This window comes from Gasterosteus aculeatus, chromosome 13 (genome assembly GCF_964276395.1).
Source record: "Gasterosteus aculeatus chromosome 13, fGasAcu3.hap1.1, whole genome shotgun sequence".
NCBI classification, from domain to species: Eukaryota; Metazoa; Chordata; class Actinopteri; order Perciformes; family Gasterosteidae; genus Gasterosteus; species Gasterosteus aculeatus.
Window position 1 is genome coordinate 5,459,453 of NC_135701.1, and position 18,528 is coordinate 5,477,980.

At 43.3% G+C, this 18,528-nt stretch overlaps 1 protein-coding gene across 1 annotated transcript in view; it reads left to right on the plus strand.

Annotated features, from left to right (window-relative positions):
• zmat4b (zinc finger, matrin-type 4b) overlaps positions 1–18,528 on the plus strand; it is an 82,559-nt gene that overhangs the window by 13,205 nt on the left and 50,826 nt on the right. Inside the window, exon 2 of the mRNA XM_040196293.2 lies at positions 379–480. Within this exon, the coding sequence (XP_040052227.1) occupies positions 379–480 (102 nt within the window). The remainder of the gene's footprint in view (positions 1–378; positions 481–18,528) is intronic.

Genomic DNA, 18,528 nt, shown 5'->3' on the forward strand with positions numbered 1-18,528 from the left:
AACTGAAATGCATGAGGTGATGAAATATTGATCGACAGCGATGAAGGTACAACATGACATTATTGTTTACTTGCTCCGTTACATCGAGGTTGGTCTGCAGTCGCTCCCCGCAGACCTACAAACCAACGCCGCGTGCTGGCTGCCTTTTTTGATTTTCTTTATTTTGCTGACGGTAAATCTTGCGGACACAACTTTCACACCCATTTTTCAGCACTTATTTGGTTTTAGATTGTGGACCTGCGCTATTCAGAATTAAAAATGTTCTGGCCAAGGGTTCAACTTCTCTAACGCAAGTTCACATTGTCTCACGACAAAATGCGTTTCAACTTGTTCAACGTCATTGACACAAAGTAACCGTGTTTGTCTCTCTCTCTCCAGATGAAGTCAACAGAGGTGGACCAAGGGCTTTTCACAGACAGCTACTGCAAAGTGTGTAGCGCTCAGCTCATCTCCGAATCCCAGAGGGTGGCCCATTACGAGGTGAAGACCCCCCCCCTTGCATTACATCACATGACAATGAAACGCTGCATTCTGAAGGGCTTTAAGGTCAGCCTGTTTTGGCTCCTCCCCCAGAGCCCCGAGACTACACACCTGAGCCCTGCAGCTGACACCTGAGTTTCCCGAATTCTTTTTCTCCATCAGACCTCATTTGAGAGCTTTACTGAAAATCAAGAAATAATGAGACACCGTATATGGTTCAAGTATTATGCATGCATGCGTTTCTCATCCTAGATGTTTAAGGTGCTTTAATTGGGTTTTTTTTAAACAGTAATAAATCATCGCCGTGACATTTACATTGTGTTGCACCGACGCTGCACGACCTCTATTCAATTGAAAATGACATGTTTCCCCACTGCTTGCGGTTGCGGCGGCAGAGCGAGCTCCAGTCCACATAGACGGCCGACTGTGTGCGGAACGCGCAGCATGAGATCTCTGAAGGGGGAGGTGGTTTAAAGTCATCGTTGCATTATATACAATACTTAGAGGTTTGTGATTTGTTTTTTGGCGGATTCGCTCCAGCGGCTTCATTCGTGCTTCACAAGCCCGTGACCCGCTAATGAGCTGATTTCTACCGCTGTCCGACCTTATTCAGGGCTTATTCGTGGCAATTATAAGCTCACCCATCACTGCTAATCAATACCACTGTGCTGAAATACTAATGCGCGCTCGCTGTTGGCTGCTGCATTTTTCGGGGATTCTACAGTCAAGCTTTTTCTTTTTTAACAAATCAATTGTGTAACAGTTTCTATGTATTGACCCCGACTGACTGAGTAAGTGTGTACTAGTCAGGCCATGGTGAGGATTTCCAGGCCTTTTCAAACACGCCGGACATTTTTAAAAGGGTGATCGATGTCTGCCGCCCTCGGCTTCTTGCCTCTTGTAAACGGCGGATTTTTTGTTTGTTTTGGTCGGTTACCGGTCAGCTCCGGTCGAGCTTTTGCTGCAGGGGGGCACGTTTCCTTCAGTGGAGCGGTGCAGCCTCGCTGTGGTGCATCTGGTGGAATAGGTGACGTTTGTGATCGGCACCGGCGGCCTCCTTCGCGCCACAGCTGCGTCCCGGTGGAATTGCTCTTGCGGTGTGCCTTCACAAAGGCTGACTGTGTGTGTGTGTGTGTGTGTGTGTGTGTGTGTGTGTGTGTGTGTGTGTGTAGATTAGTGCTGCTGCCTCCAGATGCTGCCACCTTCGTCAGATAAGGTTTCTAGATTGCCTCATTATCGTCATCAGATCCCCTATTAGCGTCGGGTTTAGATGTGAAATATTGCCAAAGAGGTCCTTTTGCTTTCTCGCACTGACACCCTAACCCTCCCCCATTGTCCCGTCAGTCATCTGTCCTCCTCTCCCCACGTGATTAGTGAAATCGGACTCATCCTGCCGGAGCAAGTACCCTGAGTTTAAGCATAGCGTCCCTTACACGCGATAGGAGGTTCGATCCCCACGTGTCCTTTGGCAAGATGCTAAGCCGCTGCTTGGGAGAGCCCTCTGTGTGCAACTTTCTATGGCAGCCTTTGTGTACCAATGTGTGTGTGTGTGTGTGTGTGTGTGTGTGTGTGTGTGTGCATGGGTGAATGTTCCCTGGTTGTGTTAAGCGGAAGGTAAGAAAGATGCTATATAAACGCCAAAGTCCACTTACCGTGCAGCAAGGCCGAGGATGACTGAGGGCTGCACAGAACCGGTAAATGACCCTTGTAGGACGTGTGCGTGAGTCCACATACTCTGATCCGGTGCGCCGTGGACGGTGTGAGCAGAGCTGCCAAGACGGGTTCCTTCGGCCGGTCTGGAGGAAGCCAGGGGGAGGACCTCTCTCCCTGCAGATGCCGCCTCTCAATCACTGTCACTTTGAGGCCAACCACGCCGTCGCTGCTGTTTGGCATCTGAAGTGACAGCGGTTGAAAGGACTCGTGCGAAGGCTGTGGTCCACTCTTTACGTGTTGGCTGCTTGGAAAAAAAATGATCTGAGACATTGTTTTGCATTTCTATTGATTTCCTACTAATGGAGAGGAGGTCCATCTCATCAAGGAGACTTTTTTTCTAGATTTTTTTTTGTTAAGTTAGACTTTGCATTGATGCAACTTTTCTTTGGTAACTTTTAGGATGTCAACCTAAATTTCCTGTGGGGTGCCGTGCTCACTCTGGTGTTGGGGAGTGCTATTTAAAGTAGTAGCAAATGTCCAAAGGTAGCAGGAGAACTCCTTTGTTCTTCAGGGCGGTGCAGGAGACAGGAAGTCACTGCACCAATCCGAATCAAATATTAATTTTGTTTTCTGCGTGGGGAATGCTGCATACAGCACTTGGCCTGTTGCCTTGTGGAGATGGAGCATATTTGGAGTCTCTTTAGCGCGGTCAGGGTCTAATGCGTAGTGACGTGTTTGGGTCACGGGGAACATGGCAAAGAACAAAAACAACAAACAGATGGAAATAAAGGATACACAAACGCTACTTTGCTCCTGAATGAGGATGCCGTTTTGCACTTATGCACATGCATACATTTGTCTATGATGATTCCGTTTATGCTGCGCTTGGAGAGTTACTTTTCAAACAACAAAACCAGACCATGCAGTTGATTATTGATAGGTATGAATTTTATTTGTTAAAGATTCAGCACTTATGTTGGCTTTCATGTTTAGAAAGAACTTTTGTTCAGGGATAGTAAAAATCCTCCCGTAGCCGAACAGACAGAAAAGATTCAAAAAAGAAATAAAAGGCCTCTAGATGCTTCTGACGGAGCGCTTGCTGGGTCGCTGGCCAGGATCTGCCAGCTGTGGTGAGGTGTGCACCGTTGCTGTCCACCATATTTTGCAGCGTAAACCTTCTGTCGGTCTCCTTCAGCCAGCTCAGCAGTGCTGCTGGTAACAATGACCATTTCCTCCCTCGAGGAAGCCGTCCTCGCATCATCATCTCCCGGGGGGGAAGTGGGGCTCGTGTCTGAGCAGCTGCTGGCTTCATCGCAGCTTCAGGTGAGCACCGTGGCGTGGAATCGGTTACATTCAACAAGATCAGCTAACAGCAGTGAAGGACAGTCAGGGCCTGGAATTATATATATTTTCCACAAACCTGTTATTTCCCATAAACTACTCTTAAGTTTCATGGTTGTCGCTGCTTCTTGCATTGGGTCAAGATTCGGACGCCTGACCTTTATATAAGAGCTTTTATCTAATCATATTTCAACCATCATGTGTCAGGGTCCAATAAATCTACCCTTAGCGCTTCAGAATCAACAGTGCCAGTAGCTTAAAGTGAACGGAAACAAAACCGGGGCGTTAACCAATTGGAGTTGGCGACACCGAGGCCAGCTAGCGGGTGTACAATGACGTCAGCACATGACCGCTGTTTAGTGGGTGAAGTACTAGTGAGAGGCAGAGCTAGCAAACTGATCCTGAACACACCGTGGCTAACCGAAGGAGCTAATGGGTTGATAGCTAATCGTCTGACATTTTCAAGACAGACGATTCAAGAAAAGCTGGATGTGGTGCACTGGACATGAGTTTGGCCGCTGGCGAGCCGGTAGTAGCCGCTAGTAGCCGGTAGTAGCCGCTAGTAGCCGGTAGTAGCCGGGGAATGGGTTTGTCCTACTCTGTTTGAAACACACTGGCTAACAGTATGAATCACTTTATCGGGATGGGGCTATAAACGGGAATTACAGAGTGAAATCATGAAATTTAAGATTAAAATAGGGGATTCATCGGTAAAATCAAAATGTCCAAAGGGCATCCGTTGAACGTTTCGTACTGAACTGATCTCGTCGACGTCCCTTTGAATCTCGGTCCAAACTCCAAGGCTGAAGCGGCCCTTGGGTGACAGAAGAGAAAGGAGGAGGCGCAGCTCATCTTTAAACCTTCTTTTCAACCCACAGCCAGCGCTGCTTTTACAGAGCGGATCAGAGGTCCGCTGTTTAAAGACCCGCGTGCTGACTTTAATTCATGCAGCCGTCTCATTTCCCGCATGTGCGGTAAGTCCCGACGGGCCGCCCTGCTCCGAGCGCTGCAGGAGAGCTCCTTTTAAATCCCTGCATGTTACTTCAGAGAGCAAACAGAATGGCGAGTGACCTCGGAGCGAGCTGCGCTGGGTGAACGTCGCTGGTCAATTCTTATGAGTAACTGAATATACAAAGCGTTTTTCTTTAATGTGAATTATTCATTATCTGTTTTTATGTGCATTTTTAATTTGTTGACCTACAACTGAAAAATAAGAAAGCAGAAATTGTTTATTAAAACGTTTTAAAACAATTTTTTACTGCTTACAGAATGAAGTGACCAATGTAGGTTTACGGCAGGTTTCTCAGTAGTATTATGTGTACAATTGAGGAATTATTTTTTGCAGTTCTTGAAGGAACAGTGTGTATCTTTATATGTATGGAATAGGTTTGCAAGATTTACCCCCAGTTTCTATTATTAGGAACGCAGAAGGAAAAAAAGCTAAAAAACAGAGCTTATTCCAAGAGCAAATACATCATAACATATGTCCCTTTTTAAAGACCCTTTTAAACGTGTGACCAATTGGTTTATTCATTGTAACCTTCAGTGTCGAGTAAAAGAAAGCCCCATTACAACAGCTTAACGGACACATAACTATGTGCACTAGTTAGCTAGCTTTGTCCTTCTCTTATTAGTGTATGGTGGGTGTACTTGAACTGTTCATATAACCTTTCTTCCAATCACTTTATTTTCAGTTTTTGTTGGTTACAAGCAATTTATTACTCTCAAAAAGAGGGCCTCCACCGAAAGATCTCTCACATCCAATTAATCCTAGAATAAAGTACTGCAGCTTTCCAGCCACAAGGAAGACAAAGTTATGAGAACCCCACAAGGGAAATATAGAGTATTAGTGTCCAGGTCTTTGACGTTGAGTTATTTAGAAGAGGGGGAACCTAGAAATTGTGTCAAGGTAAATTCCCGCAGCAGGAGCACAGCGCCTGATTGTGGCCCCCGAAGTGTACTCGCATCTTTTTCCAGAAGAGCTCATTGCTCATTGACTCCAGGGAAGTGAAACGGAGCCCAGTGGTAACGTTGATATATCCATCTTTCATGGAGCGAGTGGGTCGATCAGAGATGCACAAACGTGCTTTGGGAAAAAGTGCTGTTGTTTTATTTTAGAAAATAAATGAGGGAAAATACTTCTACTTCTTGTCCCGTGAAGCACCGACAGAGGAGAGGGGAGAGTAGCACAAACAGACCTTTCTGACTGGAAACATCGCGGACACATAACGGGCCTGATGGGGCGTCTATAAACCCGCAGGGACAAAAAGGTTTAATAAACTAGTTCAACACTCAACGTCGGGAAGCGCACAAACGCAAGGAGTGATTGTCTGAAACGAGAGATGGGATAAGTAACATTGGACAATGACAAATGAAATCCTGAGAATGACACCGAAGTAAGGAAATATACCTTAAGAGGCGGGTCGAGACAGGAGGCACAGGGTGCAGTCCGTTCACAAAGAGCAGAGTTCATGAAATACAGGGGGATTTCAGGGCGGCAGAGACCCCTCGATTGACACTTTAGACGCCTTGAAAGCCTCAAAGGGAAAAGTGAGACAACTCTCACTAAAATGCCCAGCAGTTTACACGACTGGAATTGCAAAATATGTATTAATATAATATGAATTGTGAGTGCAGGAGACAATTTTGTGCCGTAAATGATACAGCCAACTAGAGCTGGTGTTTGGTATGACCCCCCCCTCCCCCATCTCCCAAAGGGTGTTTTGCACACTTTATTTAATTAAGTTTTAGGCAATCATGGCTTATGTATACTCATTTCATTTTTCTATAATATGGCGATATGGTAATATTTTAATAGTATTTAAATATAGGCTTTAAATAAGCCCAGTTGGCTTGTTGCCTCTTCCTGCACTGTGAACTTATATTATGTTTGCTACGTTTGTTTGTTTATTATATTATGCACAAAAAGTCCAAATAGATACCTACTGACGCAAAGTGCTGATGGCCACCACACCAGCAACCAGCAGCCAAAGTGAACTGCAGTCAAAGAGGCGTGGCCTGTAAACGCCCCCTGCTTGCTGCACAGAGCGCCATCAGCTTATTTATTCAAAGTCTATCGATGTTGAACAGGATGTCAGTCCGAATTGCATCGACACTGCTCGTTCTCGGATCCAGAGGATTCGTTTCACGGAGTACCTGCTCCACAGCTTCCGTGCACGGACAGCAGAGTCCATTCCATCCGCCTCAGCCCGAATAATCCCATCCCTCACATCCAGGGACAATGCCTGTCTACTGCGATTTGTCAGCACTAGGGCCTTGCCGCCACACTAATATGAACTCCTGAATCTCCTCGCGAAACAGCGCAATCGCTTTCCGGGGACTCCGGAGACGCGGCAGACAATAAGGCAGGATCAGGCTGACACGTGGTGTCCCGAGGTGCTCTCTGTCCACGCTCGCCGTTGGGTTTGTCCTGCTTCTCTCTCCGATCCAGTAAAGCGGTAGTGCCCTGATTAGAGGGTCTGCAGCTGGATCCCCCGGCTCCTCCCTGTCCATGTGTCCTTGGGTTAAGCGCTTCACCCCAAATCACACCCCGAAAGCAGAGCCATTGGTGTGTGAATGTGTAGTAGTGCTACAGTGCTGTGGGGTGTTGGGGGACTAAATAAGGCGCTATTATACAAATAAAAAATATGTATTTATATAAACATCCATGCATATATACCTATAGAATCCTCATCCTATGTATACATATGTATAGTTATGGATAAACTCAAATTAAATAATATATAAATAATAAATATATACCGTTCTCATTAAATATAAATATAGGAAACATTTCTTGTAAAAACCGTAAAAATATTGACATTGTATAGAAAATACTCGATCAGGTTTTATTGATTCAAGAATGTTATACAGTATACAGTTTACATTTTCTAAACCTTTAGCCGTCGCCCCACTCACATGCTTTCCGCTGCTCATCGCCAGCTCGTAGCATGTGGGTAGTAGAGTGTGCCAGTTATCGACGAGCTAATCTGCATTTTCCATGGCCGCTCTGTTTGACCTTTGCCAATATTGATTTTTGTAGGCGAGGATTAGAGAAGCGCAGTAGCTCAGCATGAGTACTAGTTGCCCTCTAGATGAGGGGGGGTTTCAGGACAACAACAAATCTCAAGCCACTATACATTTGTAAATATAGTATATATGTTTGTATTCCTGAGTGAGTGTATTTATTCATTTGCATCATTTAAAGTTGCAGCGCTGCTTTTTTCCCGTCTGGCACAAGTTTACTATGTTTGTCAGATAAAAAAAAGGAAACTAATGTCCATGCTCCCTGCTTAATTACTTCTCATGCATCATTAGCCCAATGAGGCCTCCATAGTTCCAGCAGCTCGGTCGGAGAGTTTAGAGAGCTCGTCTGCGTCTGCATGAGTGATGTCCACACTGCGCCCGTCATCACTCATCCCCTTTCATTTTTTAACACACTTTGGAGTCGATGGGACAGAAATGTTTAGCCGTGCTGACAGAAAATAGTCCACAGTGAGGATATGAAACCGGATCATCATGGCGCCTCTGATAATTGAAGAGGCTGGAAAGCGCCGTTCCAATGAGCTTTGAGTGTGATCCGGGCAGAATGTGACACATAATCAAACAGCAAAGCTGCTTTGCCTCCATATAAAAGTCCCTCTCAATAATTTACCATGGCAAAAAAAGACAGAACGGGGCCTCCTCAGGAATCTGTCTCCACGCCGAGTGATAAGAAGAAGACCATTAAAATGATTCTGAGCATTAGCACATTTGTTTGTGCCCAAAGCTTTCTCCTGCAAGCTAAAACGGCACTGCTGAGCCGCTTAGCTCTTTTGATTTAGTTCCCTGTAATGCAGCGACGTTTACGCAGTTTAATTACGTGCTTGTCTCACCGGGACACCGCGGAGGCGAAGAAGGGGTCATTAATGAAAATGGTCCTGAGAGATCAGCTGTTAGTCGGCCCTATTGGTGAGCGCAGAGGGAGAGAGACAGAGGCAGAGCGGTCCGTTCGGCTCTTAGAGGACGATTAGGCGCAGGGGCCCCGAGTCTTTTCTGACTTGGAGGTGATTAGCCGATGAAGCTTGTCAAATTTAGATGCAGATTCCAATTGCACTTCGATTAAATCCTATCGCAGTTTCCGCATGACTCAGCTCGTAATCCCAGGCAGGATTTTAATTCCTGCTCGCCTTATGTGCTTCCAGCTCTACACACAAAATCAAAACAACAACAACAACGTGTTCGACCTTCGACATTGTGAATTTGGCCTCTGGTGTCGTGGGAAAAAAATGTTCCTTGCACGCCACAATCGTTTTGTACGTTTCTGCTGCTGTGCATGAAGGAGGACGACGAATGCACCGTTTATGTGAGATGATTTTAGTCATTAATACTGTATACAAGCTTTGTTGAAGCCATTTTGGATGTTTGCATGACAAAAGCTGAAATTTGAGATGGGTTTTCATATAAATGTAATCACAGCTGCATATGCACGTATGCGCGGATTTGAGAGTGGGAGTGAGGGTGTCGAGAAATAAATTCTTCCTTTGCGCTCCTCATCATCATAAGTCTATTTCCCTTCAGCCATTTCAAGTGTCTATTTTGACATTTCAGCTTCCCTCTCTCATCTTTCTTAACCGGGTTCAATGAACCATCGAGCTGGAGAGAACTGATTTTCTCAAGGAGACAAAAATATACTTTTAAATAAAGATTTATGTAGAGGTGTAACATATATGTTCAGCATTGTTTCCCCTAGGTTTACAATTTCGGGGGGGGGGGGGGGGGGGGAGGTTGTGGGTCGCAGTGTCCGACCCACACAAAAACGTAAACGACATGGTCTTATTAAGAACCACAAAGTGTGCAGGCGCCCCGTTATAATGGATGGGGAAACACTGTTCTGTATATAAAAGCCTTTTATATTTGCTCTACGTGACGCCCCATGAGCTTTAGAGCTTGTTAGACACAACCAGGTTGGCCTTTTTCCAACTGCTACGCTATGCTAAGCTAAGCTAACTGGCTGCTGCTCTAAATTTACTATACCAACAGACCTTTTCATCTAACTTCTGCCAACGACGGGGTAATTTACATTTCCCAAAATGTTGAAAAGCTGCTTTGGCGAACACAAAGACGTTAGCTTGGTGCAATGAGGAGATGCACTGACCTCAGACCAGCGTTGCTCCTTCAGAGCTGGCTGTAGGTCTGACTCTAGGGCGCAGCGGTGTGGGGAAATTGCCAGCAAAAAAAAAGGATATTTGTGCTTCTTCAAAGTGGAGTTATTTTCATGTTGTGTTTTCTTAGTCGGCTAGCTAATGTCAGGCACAGGTAAGAGTGCATTCAGAAGCCCCCTGGTTATGTTGGCGGGTCTGTATCACCCCCAGCTTCACCCTGAGGACGTGACCTTGGAGTGCCGTCTGCAGAGCTGAGCTGGCTCCCCCCAAACTACAGTGGCTGCCTGTTATTGTCTTATTCCCTTATTGTGTGTGTGTGTGTTACTTGTGCAATTTCCTCAAAATGCCTTCCAAACAATTTCACACTCAACGCAGCACTTCCTTGGGCCCTGAGCACTACACGAGCCACGCCTGAATTTGAGCTGATGAATTGTTGTCGAGAAAGTCACTGATAGATTGTTTCCGCACATCTATTTTTGTAGGAGAAAGCACTGTACCCAGCATGCCGTTCAGTGGTTTACCATTTAATACTGCAAGCAGTGACAGAGTCAATAAGTAATAAACATGTCCTGGAGATTTTAAGAGCTCTTACTGCACTTGCACTTATTTGTGTCATCAGCAATGAGTATTGTTTTTCATGTTTCTGAAAGGCTGAAATAGATTTGGGAAGGCAGAGGACCAATGGTCCTATTGACCCGCAGCATTTGGCAGTCCGTCTGATATAAATTCTCTTATAGGCAAAGTTACTGAAAATATTTTAATGAGTTTCCTTTGAATACGATTTGAATTCTCTCTGGTAAGCACTGTTTACTGTGTATAGAGCTTTTGTTGAGAAAGGTAAGAACAGAATGAGTGGATGTTGTATCTGCTGCCTTTGTCAAGAGTAAAATAAGTCATTAACTACTACTTATTGTATAATAAAGGTTGCCGCTCAAAAGATAATGAATGAAGCTATTTGTTCGTGCTCCGAAAATACAGTAAACTAAAAGTGGAAATAATTATCTAGAAAAACTTAAGAAAGTAACTGACCTAGCAAATGTGAAATTAGCAATAAAAAAAAAAACAAAGGCTTCCAAGCTCTGGAAAATAGACATGAGTTACAGAATTAAGAGCTTTCAAAAAGAAAACCAGCAAAGGGAAAAGTATCCAACGCTAACTGCAGCTTTCATGGGTAGACAGGTACAAGTGTGCACCATCCACACGCTGACAGGGTCGCTCTGTTTCTTCAGCTCCGTTGGAGATATTGTCAGTGATGTAAACGAATAAAAAAATAGCGGCACTTGTGCTTTCTAACAAGGAATGTTGCATAAAGCCGTCGGGCCTGTTGTTCTGATCTGGGAGGGTTTTGTTTGCGGTCGATTGCGTAGTTTGTGATGTGACTGCATGGCCTACTTCCCGTGACAGCGTTTTGTCAGTCGTCTACAGGTTTGCTCCCTGCATTGTCTACCAATCTCATAGAGGAAAAGCCCCTTCAGCTTCCAGTGCGCTGTTTCAGTTAACAATCGTTAAAACCTTAGAAAGGATCATGAATCAACTATGGCGGCAAATCACTGTCAAAAAAGTCTGTCTCGCGCAAGATATTTACTCGCTCTCGGAACGTGACCTTAATCGTATCTCTGCATCTAATTGGTTACAAACCCAGTCTTTGGATTGGCTGGAGTTATGCTTAAGATACAATTAAGGTTAACGTTCCGCGAGCGAGCAAAAATCGCACGCGAGAAGGACATTTGCTCGCGGATTTATGCACGCGCATCAACTTGATTTGCTCTCTCGAATCTGGTGGGTTTCAAATGTTCTTGTAAATGCAAAGAGGTGGCGAGGCTGCTGTTTCCTCACATCTGACTGCCAACAGTGAGAAATGAAGTTGGTTCCTGTCCGAGAAACAAATTGAACTTTGATTTATGCTGTGATTGAAATTGCTTTTGAGACTGTGAGCCGGCTGAAGTGAGGTTCATTGCCGACACTGGATAGGTCGGCAGGTGACAGATGCAAGGCGACAGGGAGAATGATTTGAAATGAGACGTGTTGGGCCGGTATTAGGGTTGGCTGATTGGATGAACACATTGGTGATCGGATGAGTAGCCTTCGCCGCCAGCGCAATCAGGAGAGGAAAGTCAGTTAAAGAAAAGATAATTGTTTATTATTGGTAAATGATATGTGATGATAAAGTCTTCGGACTCTGCAGGAAAATGTGTAGTCGATGGGTATCTGCCTCCAGCAGCCAGATAAATCCCCCCCTCTGCAGTCCAGACCTGGTGGTGGCGTTCGCTGATGAAGCTGATGAAGATTGGGAGGTGGAGGGATGTGTATTACCAGCAGTCTTCCTGTCTGAACTCATGCTAAAGCTTCATATGTTTAGATTGTCATATTTTTCAAATTTAATACTCTGCCTCCAAGATGTGGCACACAAAACAAACACTCAAGCGTGAATAGCGGCTGGTCGGTTGGTTGAAAGATTATAATACTTTGTAACGGCCAGCCTTGTTTGTTTTGAGGGTGAGGATAAAGCCCTTGTATGTATCATGTGGTTATTATTGGGTCCTTCACTATCTAAAACATGAACGTTAACACATTCAAACAATTAACAGATGGTGACTATGAAATTAAAAATTCCAATCAACATAAAGACACTGGTGAGACCATTAACGAAAAGGGGCTCACCAAACCACACAAACTGTGTTCTGAGTAGCATCTGCACAAAACTAGCAATAACTTCAATAAACAAATACCCTAAAAAAACCTATTAACATTTAACAAAGATGATAAATACAATCAAAAACGAGGACAAATGAGTTGCAATCAAATAAATGAGCAATACAGCGATAGACCGAGGGCCCTGGGGAGGAGAGTTCAGGGGTTCATCTCCAGTGAACACGATTTAACACAAAGGCAGCATTCATTCTTTTTAGAGGAAATAAATAGAAGGAACACACAATCTCTATTGCAGTTGGTGTCAGATAGATTTGCTAAGTGAGCAATGCAGTTCCAGGTTGAAGTGTTTTTAAGGGGACCTGGGGCCGGCTCCTACCACACCTGACCCCATGGTGCAGATTGGTGTGAACACCGTGTCCTCTACTCTGGCTCTCCAGTAGGTTTGATCTGTACTCGTGAACGGTCTCCATCCGCTGTAGAAAAGAATTCCCCCATAGCATCGACCCCTGTTTAAGGCACTGAGCCGACAAACCCGAAAGAATCATTTTGCGATGCAGTACAAAAACTGGAAAACTGATTGATGCCTTTGAGGTGTTTATGTTTAGTTATTTGTTTCTGCCCTGTGAGCCCTTTTGTTTGCTCTTATTGTGTGTTGATTCTGTGATGTTGTGTGATGATGTGTGGGGCAGCCTTCTAGAGTCCAGGGTAGTCCATCCATTCATCCTCTATTCATTCATCCATCCATCTAAACACATGTCACAGAGTTGATGGAACATCTACTCAGGTACCAATCAATCCTACCTTGTATGAATCTCCACACATATCCACCAATAGTCTCACTCACGACTCTGGCTGCCACGGTTTAACGTACATTGGTCGTCCGTGCAAAGGTTTAGTGGAATTAATCAAATTAATCATTTATGGAGCACCTCTCTGAGACCATGTGAGGGGTCTTACCGATAATAACATTTGGAGGACGATGAGGAAGTGCACTGTACAGTAGGGGAGCTTTCTCACTGTGCTGCAGTTACTAAAGCTGTTCTAAAGGCTTGAAAATAACTTTCCTAATCTGCAGCCGTCGTTCATGTCACAAGTTAAATTAGCTGCTTCTATTTTTCAACAACATTAATCCGCAGGCTTTGACTAACAAATATAAATGAATGCCACAAGAAGGGGAAGAACTCACATAATATTAATAGAAACTCAAAGGTGCTTATGGAGCTGAATTAAAATGAGGACATTTCCACGTATTGCATCACAAGACGGAAATATAGCTTCATCACATAGTTGAGATTAAGTATGCGCAAGCACAATCCATAGTTTGGATTTAAATACTGCAGTTTCCAGAATAATAATTTCTGAATGGATAAACTCTACATTCTCATCATTATCAAAATCTTTAGATCACTTGGTAAAAAAAAAAGTCTTTTGTATACATAGACAAAAGTATTTCACATTAAAAAAAGCAATAGCAGGTGTTACCGCGATCACAGCTGCCTCGATACAGCCATTGAGAATCATGATTAGGAACCGTGAAGTTAAATAAAAAGTAAGTTATACAAAATACTAGAGAAAGATTACTGCAAAACTAGTTGTTTCATGCCCCGCTATTGATTATATTTGGTGCGTTTCATTCAAGCAGCATATTCTATCATGTGTTTCGACTTTATTCCAAATATCGTGTCAAACAATGTCATAGTTGTGGAGGGACTTCATGCTGAGCCACAGGCGGTAACCATGCTGGTGGAGTCTCAGGTTTCCTCTGAGCGAACAACGATCCATCAAGTGGCTGTTGATATATTTCATCTTGCTCCAAAGTGGTGGACGCTCACCTGGTCTGTCGAGGCTGGTCTCTTCAAAAGGTCTCTTGTGAAGCAGCCATTTTGAGGAAATCAATAATGTGCCACTGGGTCTCCTGATGTCAGGCAACAGTTGGACATTCTCTGCTTTGACGTTCTCTGCTGAAGCCGTCAAACCTTTGGAGGTCTCCCTTAGAAAAAGCTGTAATCAGCACCACAGCAAAACAGCGGCTGTTTTGCTGTAAACGGGCAACGACTCACAAGATAAGACCCGTTTTGAGCTTCATGCAGCGCGGCACTTTGCAGACTGGAGGGGCTCTGACAACAGGGGTTGTAGCTCAGGGCCCTGGTCTGACTGGTAGGCGTAGAATCCCGGTTCCTAAATAGTCCAGTAGTGTCTTAGAGGTTACCTGATCTCAGTTAGTTTGTTTTTGAAAGACTTGCGGAGCTCACTGAGGTCCTCGCTACGACTAGTCAAAAAATGATGTCCCATTTGAACATCCACCAAATTACTTGTACATTCACAAATATCTTATTTTACATTCACTAACTGGTCATATGTCAACTGATCTCTATATAATAGTAAAAGCTCATTCCTGGAGCTCTAAGTCATCCAATCCAATGAAACTATGTTTAAAGGACTCTTTGCTGCTTTGTCAATGGCTCTGAATTCAGACAGCTGGTGTAATCAGATCGAGATGGCGAGCATTTAGTAAAAGTCTCCATTTCTCCAGTAGTATTAATAAATCTGTCATAGATTACAAAAATGTACACACATACCCAGAGGACAATAATTTTTTTAATTAATTTGAATTATTAATGAAACTGTAAAACCCAGCAGCTTTTTCCACAACTTACTAGTAGAAATAACGTGATGATTGATGTAGAAGAGATGAGAGATAGATCACTATCTTTAAATGTCAACATGTGCTTCAACTTAAATCACACTCTCTTATGAGTTGATCCATCGTCTCCACGAGGTAGACCCTGGATGACAGCATCGCTGGTCGTGGTAATGCTCGAGATGCTGGATGTCTGAAATGAAAAAACATTACGAGTTAAAATTATCCACTCCGAATCCTAAATTCCACAAATCCAGCTGTGACTCCAGGAAGTCTTCAGAAACTCACAAAACCACAACATTTTACAACTTGATTTTTGTATGATTAAGACATACCATGTTAATTAGTGAGCTCACAATGAGGTAATTCACAGTAAAACATGATTGTAACATTATAAATTTGAATAATGATGTACCTGAAAGTGTCACCTTTATGGAAACTAAAACGCATGCAGTTAGATGGCACTTTCTTTGCAGAGTAAATGCAACGTAAACATTGCTTCTGGCAGATGTAAATGATAAGCTAATGATTTTCCATTTTTCAAATCATAAAATAAAACATTTTTAGGGAGACAGTGGTGGTCCTCTGCAGACTGTGCCGCGCAGGGTAACGTTAGATGTTGAGATAGAAGTAGCCTAGCAGCTAGCTTAGCCTAGCAGCGAGTTTAGCATAGCAGGGGTCCGTTTTACACCGTATGTTAACTACGATAAAATATTTTGTTTCTTAGTTTGTTTGCATCAATCTCGGCCGCAATAATCACATAGATTGATGAGTTTGTTGACAGCCCTAATATAATGTATTTTGCAAACATTTGTAAATGAATACCATACGACTGCCAATCAGCTCATTGCATTGTCACTCAGACTGATCGACACACCACCGTACTGGATGGGACAATGTGCTGTGACAGCATATCTGCAGTATCGACAAAGGCACAGATTCATAAATAACTAAAGGACAGTGCAACCAAAAGGCGGTTGTTAAGTTCATGTGACCTTTAAGTTAAAGCTTGGGTAGGTATGTAGGTTTTAAAAACTTTTGTATATTTGTAGAGATTTTCTTTGTATTCTGTCTATAATCAATACATAAATCAAATCAAAGGCCCTTCACAACCGATATGCCAAATAGCAAGGCTGTTATTCAAGTTTATTGTGACATGTTTACAGCCATAATAATAATCATTTTGCACGAGCGCGGATTAGCCCACTAACGTGCTGGTTATGCAGTATGGAATTTCTGATACAAATGTGTCCAACAATGAGCATTTTTTAGTATATTTGTGTTACGTTCTCAGTTTAAATTCTCTTTAATCCGAGTCCAAAAATCTGATGAGCTGCAATAACTCCCACAGATTCACATGAATAAGCTGTATGTGTCTTCCATTAGCCAGCGTCTCATGAGTGCCTTCTCACTGGTACCGGCATGCCGTTCCCTGCTACATTTCTCAGTCACTTGGGTCTCTGATGTTTTAAAAACATCGATTGATTCCCATTTATCTGACTAAGGGGTGAAAATCATCACAAGGACACTTTAAACTCGTTGAAGTACACATTGTAGGCATTCAGACACAATGAAGTAGAAGCATTGTTTAATCAAATGCTCAGACATAATGTTGAGCCGTTATGGATCCTGTGGATTTAATCATGCAGTTTCCATCTTGGACTGAGATACTGAGCACTTTAGGTGTGTCCGTGGCAATACCTAGTTTTTGAAACATTTCACACAAAAACAAAAAAAAAACAGTTCAAGATGTAGGTGAAAGAAGTGTGCCAGTGTGTGAACCTGATGAACAGTTGCCAAGCACCAATATTTCAAATCAAAACGCTATTGTCTGGAGACTATTGCAACGATTGCAAATCATTTGGAAAATTCCAATTCCTAATTTGACACCAGTCTGACTGCCTAGTCTGATTTTTGCTAATTCCAATTTCCTCTCTAAACCAAAAGTTTAACTTTTAAGACTTCCATCCCAGATGCTACGCTGCCGGCAGAGCATTATAATATCTGTCTATGTATCTATATCTATTGTGTAGCTCTGTTGCAATGTAAAACTATTATGCAGCATCGCCATATATACTGTTTAAATATAACAGCAAAAAACCTGATCACCATTGATTCGTGCACATATCTCCGTTTGCACGGTCATTGTATTTGATTCAACCTACTTTAAACAGAAAGCTTGCATGTATATCTCAGCAGTTTGGAATGATGCACGCAGTGGTAAAAGTTAACATGTTGTGCAGTAGAGTAGGAGGAGGCAACAGGGGACCTGCTGGCAGAGAGTAGAGTTGTTAATAAACTCCCACGTGAGTGACATCCACTTTCCATCGCAGGCTTTCATCAAACTTTCACATATGCCCAATATGGAACAAACTAGTCTCAACCGGTTATCTTAAACTTTGTTTTTTCACAAGATTGAGACCAACGTTTTCACACTGCTCAGTAACGAGTAACACTAGTGTGTTGATCCTGGGTTAAAGAGTCTTATTTACTATGTAGCAGTCATTGCCTTTAGTGGATGTTTGGGGTCAGGCTTGGGAGGGGGATTTGAGAGTGTTAGGATAAAAATATATGGTAAGCAAATCAGAGACTGAGTACAAAAACAGGCCGCTGGACAAAAGTGTCTCGCCCATAACAAGCCGTCAGAATAACAACCTGACACATTGTGCAGACAGAAGCAGTCTGACTGATAAATACGTGCTTTGCTCTTTCCAGGTTTTCAGAGCAGGTCGTCTTTTAACCGCAAAGGGAGCAGCTTCATCCTCTGCATCTACCATGGATCAATTCTTTAGTTAAATACAGATTTCAAAGATGTGCCTGTATGTACTTTAAGATTTACATTTTTTGTAATACAAGTGGTTCCATTGACGATCCTGGGTTTGGTTGGTAGACTGTAAAACTCTCAGGCATCCTCGTTCAGGAGAAATATTTGACAGTCCTTAATGCTGGTGGTACTTAACAAGTTCAAAAGAAGAAATATGTGGTTCATGGGCACGGTTGTGCTTGATTATTTGAAACAATAACTCTTCCAGGCTGGGAACCTCTCAAAACTACAGCCTTTTTGTTAGTTATTGTAGCAAGCAAAGGGCACTCTTCAGGTTTGTCTTTTCAATAGAGGCCTGTTGGTATGTTTTGTTACCTTTTGACAGAGCTCAAGGTTTCTAATGCTTTGGATTAATGCAACACTACTATCCAAAACTACTCGTTTAAGGTTCTCCAGTTATTCCTTGATAGACTAAACTTTGGACTGGAAGAATGTCACGGTGCGGGTTTGTTTCCTGCCCCTTGTGTCCCTGTGTTAACTTCACTTCCTGCCTTGTCCTGTCATCCCCTGTGATTGTCTGTTTCCACCTGTGTCCAATCACCTGCACCTCCCAGTGTATTCAAGTCCCTGGTCGCGTCACTGTTCAACCCTGGATGGCATTCCCCGGTTTCTGGTTCCCGTCTGCGTTTTCCCTTTTAAGTTTGACTATTAAAGTTATAAAAGTTTTGTTTAAGTCTGCGTTTGAATCCTGCTTCCATCTACCCGTTCCTGACAAAGAATCACACTGAAATATTAATTATATATGCATGTGGCGGCATTTATTATGCAAATAAATATATCATAATTAAAATAAT